The sequence below is a fragment of the Alligator mississippiensis genome, chromosome 11 (genome assembly GCF_030867095.1).
Source record: "Alligator mississippiensis isolate rAllMis1 chromosome 11, rAllMis1, whole genome shotgun sequence".
In the NCBI taxonomy this organism is placed as follows: Eukaryota; Metazoa; Chordata; order Crocodylia; family Alligatoridae; genus Alligator; species Alligator mississippiensis.
In genome coordinates, this window is record NC_081834.1 from 31,352,290 (window position 1) to 31,358,464 (window position 6,175).

The 6,175-nt window shown below is 39.9% G+C and overlaps 1 protein-coding gene across 2 annotated transcripts in view; it reads left to right on the forward strand.

The window, feature by feature from the left end:
• Positions 1-6,175, forward strand: part of TBC1D2B (TBC1 domain family member 2B) — a 63,615-nt gene that overhangs the window by 46,515 nt on the left and 10,925 nt on the right. For both annotated transcript variants that reach the window (XM_006269475.4, XM_059714770.1), the window contains 3 exons: positions 1,310-1,420; positions 2,944-3,137; positions 3,683-4,177. In XM_006269475.4, the coding sequence (XP_006269537.2) occupies positions 1,310-1,420; positions 2,944-3,137; positions 3,683-4,177 (800 nt within the window). The remainder of the gene's footprint in view (positions 1-1,309; positions 1,421-2,943; positions 3,138-3,682; positions 4,178-6,175) is intronic.

Here is a 6,175-nt window from a genome sequence, read left to right on the forward strand (position 1 = left end):
CAAAAGAAAATATAAAAGAATGGCAGAAGAGACAAATGGAAAAAGTCAGTCCATGGGATAAATGAGAGCAGCAACTCAGTGGAGGAAAGGGGAAGAAATTCTCTCTAGAATGGAAGAAAGCTCTCTGAGGTAAGAGGAAGAAGACTAATTATATTTAGAATTAACAGTACTTGTCCTGTTGCTAGTGACCCACTGCTTCTAATTTTGTATGATGTTAGAGTGTTTTCAGGGGTGTACTTGGTAGCCGTGTTGGTCTGAGACAAAAAGACATACAAAAAACTAGAACTCTTGGTTCCAAAATGATACCTTTTATTAGACCAACTGGAAAATGGCAAGAAAATTGTCCTTTTCTGCAAGCTTTCAGAATCAAAGTCCCTGAAACATGGAAGATGCCGAATTTCAGCTGTTTTGGATTTTAAACTTTATTGCAGAACAAAAAGGAAGTTTTGGGGTTTTTTTTACCTCCCTGCCTGCCATCTGACACCTCCAGGGAAGGAATTCTACCTGATCAACACATCAAAGAGCTACTCAACACAGCTCACAAAGACACTCTCATGGTCCCAGAGGGACAGACTTCCATCTTCAGTTCCCTCTGTGCAAAAATGAAGCTTATTTCCTACCAATGGGGACTTTTTATTATCTTGTACCATCTACACTTTTCCCAGAGCCTGATAAAGAGACTTTGATCCTGAAAGATTGCAGAAAAGGACAGTTTTCTTGCCGTTTTCTAGTTGGTCTAATAAAAGGTATCATTTTGGAACTAAGAGTTCTAGTTTTTTGTATGTCAGAGTGTCTTCAAGCATTTTGATAGCTTCCTAAACTACCATTTAAAAGCACTGGCTTGTCATTGGGTAAGGGCTGCTGTCTAAATTGATTGAAGTGGTTAAAAAAAAAGTTTCAGGTGTTATGACAAAAGAGGAAAAAAATGGGTATAGCAGAAGAAGAATGCTTGGCGAATGTATCTTTCTCTACCTCATCCCACAACATTGAGCTTTGATAGTAGTACTTGCAACTAGGAATGTTAGAAGTTGCCCAAGATGTGTATTTTCATGGTGGCTATCATGGTGGCATTTCTTGAACCCATTCCTACAAACTCATCCTGAGGATCTTGCCTCACCTTGCCTTACATCTGAGAACATAAGTTTTTTGTGTTTGTTTTGTAAGCCTGGAGAGTTTCTGGTTGGTGATATTTAAATGACTAGATCTATGATCATTACTTCTCGAGTGTTCTCTTGTACCCTTCCTAGGAGAATTTTGCTACATAGAAGTATTAATATTTAGACTTATGATTTTTCCTTTTTACCAACAGGACAATCTTCAAGGTTACAAAACCCAGAATAAATTTTTAAACAAGGAGATTTTGGAACTTTCTGCTCTACGAAGAAATACAGAAGCAAGGGAGAGAGAATTAATGGCAAAGGTTAGACTAAAAGCTTGTTTACCTGTTTTGGAAGTGCCTTTAAACAGACATTGAGAGATGGTGAAACACTGAAAATTATCCTTTTTCTACTAGGAACTGCACAGCCACTTTCTGTTCAAGAATTTTACTGTGTGTGTGCATGTGTGTGCACGCACACACATGCCCACAATATATGTATTTATACTGCATAATGTTGAACTTTTTCCCAAGAAATTTCAGTCTGCTATGAGAGTAGAGCAGTAATTATACATACTGACAACTATCAGAGGAATTTTACCTACATGTTTCATTCTAATTGATCTCTTTGAACTGTTGTCATGCACGAAGCTAAGTAAGCTATTGCACTTTTTAGCTCAACACTCAATTTTTGAGCACCATAATATACATTTCCATGCACAAAGCTGTGTTTCTTTCTTTTTTGTTGTGTTCCGGTTACAGATCCTGAAATACAGTTGTATTTGCAGTTTTATACTACATGCCACATCAAGTATGTGTTAATCTTGGTGCATAAATGTTTTCATAAGCTATGTTGGTGCATATTGATGTGGAGTATGTTCGTGTATAGGTAGGTAGAGAATGTGAATACATGTGGTCAAAGTGGGTTGCTTGGGGCCAGGTAGGCATGTAAATGCACATGAACGTTGGTTATTTAAGCAGGGTGTCCCTAGGTATGGGGAAGCCTTGCAGAATTTGGATGTTTTACCTGCAGTTTCTGTGATTGTTGTAGCCAGGTCTAGGGGCTAAGATGTCTAGGAGCAGTGGAAGTATGGGGTTAATTGCTGCACTCTGAAGGGGGGCAGTTTCTGGAAGAATGTACTCCTCACTTGACATCGTCCTGGTTAGTGTTGTTTCGTTATTACGTCCCTGATGTATCAGAGAACATACTCGTTTAAAGTTGTGCAGTATTTGGTTATAAGGTTGTTTGGCCTCTGTTTGCTAGTAGGTAATTACTGTGACATAATTGGATTCGCTTAACATCATTTCACTTAGTTGCGTTTTTCAAGAACATAACTATGATGTTAAGTGAGGAGTAGCTATATTTTAAAATTTGAAGTTCTCTGCCTTTTGCAGGCTTGAAATTTATTTAATTGGTATCTCTTTGTTCATACATTATATATGCATAATCCTCAACCGCCCTTAAAAGTCATTTGTATTAGTTTGTTTGTTCTTTTTAAATATGGTTGGAGCTGCAGCTCATAAAGGGGTAAATGGATTTGGCTCAAATGTTCAAATCAAAAGAACACTTATTTTCCACAGAAACTTGAGTGTTTTAAAAAAGTACCTTCCTAGTAGAAGTGAGCATATGGTATTCATAGTACCACAATGGAGAAAAAATCTAGAACTCTTACTATATGAATGGCTTTGAAGATCTTGTTGCTCAAAACTGTTTTCAGGTTGCAAATTTTGTGTGTCTTAAATCTTTTAGACTTTGTGGCAGGTATTGAGTAATGCTTAATGTGATATTTATTTTTTGTAAATATTTGTTTCAAAAGAGTGTAGTAATTGTATCTTCTTCTTTGTAGTATTCTAGCCTGGAGGCTAAGCTGTGTCAGATAGAAAGTAAATACTTGATCTTGCTTCAAGAAATGAAGACTCCTGTTTGCTCTGAAGAGCGAAGCCCTACCCGTGATGTTATTGCCCAGTTGCTGGAAGATGCCTTGAAAGTGGACAGCAGTGAGCAACCAGAACAAGCTTTCTTTAAACCTCACTTGGTCAGGTAAATCTTGAAGCCACTTAGAAGGGGAAAAATAGCTGAGGGCTTATTTCATATCTAATAAATTCATTGTAGAGAGTCCGTTCTGTTCTTAGGGAAAGTGCAGGCAATAGAGCTTAAGTAGGAAACTTAATCTGTATTAAAGGTATATTAAAAACATCAGGAGGATGAACATGCAGTCCTTTCTCATCCTCTACCACTTAACCATCAAACTATACTTTTTCCGACTTTTGACTTTTGACTCTTGACTCGTGTATATTGGTGGGTCAGTTTCTAACATGCAAATGAGTAGCAGTGAAAGATCTATATATAAGCAGATATCTACTTGAGCATTATTACATCAGTGAAATCACATAGTGGCCTTGTGAGCATGTGTGTGGAGGTTTCCTATTAATGCACATGAGTGGGTACAAAAGGAAGCAACAGCAAAATTATCCAGTATTTTTTAACTACCAAATACAGGACAACCTGGCCCTAGGTTTCTGAGAATTTCCAGAGTGCAAACATTTTATAGAAACTGTTTTCTCTCTCTCTCTCTCTCTTTACAGTGAATATGATATTTATGGGTTCCAGACAGTCCCAGAGGATGATGAGGAAGAGAAACTAGTAGCAAAAGTGCGAGCCTTGGATCTGAAATCCATTTCTCTTACTGAAAACAAAGAGATTTCCACGGGGGTAAAATGGGAAAACTATTTTGCAAGCACAATGAACAGAGAGATGGTACGCATTCCAGAACTGAAGAATCTTATCCGTGCTGGAATTCCCCATGACCATCGTTCCAAGATGTGGAAGTGGTGCATCAACCTCCATGTTAAAAAATTCAAGGACGGCACTGATCCTGGGTATTTCCAAACCCTGCTTCAGAATGCCCTTGAAAAACAAAATCCTGCATCCAAACAAATAGAGCTGGATCTCTTGCGAACTTTGCCAAACAACAAGCACTACTCTTCACCTACTTCTGAAGGGATCCAGAAACTGCGAAATGTGCTGCTAGCCTTTTCATGGAGAAACCCTGATATAGGTTATTGCCAAGGTCTTAACAGGTGTGAATTAACATGCAAAATTCAAGGGTTGTGTAGTGAAATTTAATTCAGCAGGATTAGAACTATACCTCCAAGAAAGTGAATTTTAGCCTAATTTCATTAGAGATCTTTCTCCTTATCTTAATTTGCTAATTTGGAAGCTATTTCAGTTTGTTTACTGGTCTTCGTTGGCTGTCTTGAGTGTATTTTAACAAACTACTTGTCCTTGTAGTGACAGGACAAGGATCATAATATGCTGAAGTTAATCCTCTTTCAAGTATGTGCACTAGGTAATATTTGGGGTATTCAGATCAGCTGACAAGTTGACGGAGCTTGATTTCTTTGGTTTAATTTTAATAAGAAAAAAATCCATGCTAATAGAATATCGAATGAAACAAATTTGTAGATTAAGTTCTTTGTAGAAGAGGTAGAATTGGTAGGAACCCACACAATGAATAATGCTCTTAAGCAACTGGAAGTCATTGCTGCTTTGACTTTGGCCTTTTTTTTTTTTAAACGAGGCTCTGGCTAATAAAGGCCACAGACATTATCACTTGCTCTAGGGTATCTTGTATTTACAAATCCAGTCAGGAAATCCTGTCCCTGGTATTTAGCAGTCTAAACTGAATAGTGAAAAAGATTCAGGAACCACTTCATACAAATAGATATTTAAGAAAAGAAGAAATGCAGAAGCAAGGGAAGGTTTGTCTCCTCAGTCTACTTTTGAAGTTGGCATTTCTCCATGCTGACCATTTTAAGACACTTTGATTAGGATATTACAGAGCTACCTGGTGATAACTTGGAGAAATGGACATAAGAGGTTATGGGGGAATGAGGTCCATTTTGCTGCATGTGGGTGAATCAAACAACTTCTTGGGGAACAGATTTTCTAGCTGTTTCATAATTTAAATGAAATCTCCATAAACCGAAGGGAAAAGACATGTACAATTTGTTTTTTAGATTTGAAAAAAATGGACCAATTCAAAATGGACTGATCACTTCCTGGATCTTGATAGCTCAGGAAAAATATCAGTTGAAAATGTCTAAATCGGGGGTAGGCAATGTTTTTTGGCCAGAGTGCCGAATAAACCACAGTGTCTACCTTGGAAGGTTCTGGAGTGCCGAGCAGCTGTTTGCAGCCTCCCAGCTGCAGCCACCCCACGGACCCCGGTCTGCTTGCAGCAGGGCTTGCAGCCTTCCAGCCGCCTTCTGGGAGCAGCCTGGGCTCCATGGCTGGCAGCAGCTGCTTAGAGCCTGAGCTGGCGGTGGTGTGCTGAGCAAAATGGCCTTGCATGTCGTGCTCGACACCCGTGCCAGGGGTTGCTGAACCCTAGTCTAAATTGTACAGTGATTATTGCCAAATGAAAATCCAGGTAACAGAGTTGGGGGAAAATGGTATTACCAAATTTAGGTTATTATGCTAGACAGAGGATAACTCAACTGGTCAAGAATTAGGGTCTTGATTGCTCTATGAAGTAATGCACATTTGCAGAGGGCATAGGTAATAGTAAGAACATGTTCCTTTTCTCTCCTCATTCACCAGTGCTTAAACTTTAGTATAAGTTTAGATCCTGAAAATAGTTGTAGTACCATAACAATGAACTCTTCCTGGCAGGTAACAAAATTATTGTTTGCAGACAAGCTATGGTACTAATCCAGAATAGGAATAATCTCTAGGCCTGGGTTTGGGGCTAGAACAGGGGTGTGCAAAACGTGGCCTGCCAACTGATTGCATCTGGCCCACAGCACTCTGCATGGGGCCAAGCCCTGCCCACTTTTGCCTGGGGCAGCCAGCACTGCGCACCTGCCCACACCTGCCCTGTGCCTGCTGACAGCATGGCCCTGGCCAGCATGCACAGCTTCCTGGTAGGGCTGCCACTGCTGCAGCCACCCAGGTATTGCTTTGCTCCCTGTCTCCAGCAGCTCTTCTTCCTCCTGCCCCTGCTGTGCTGATATGGGAAGCAGGTAGCACAGGGAAACAGTGGGGGCTGGGGGGACATGTGCCAGGCACCACATGCC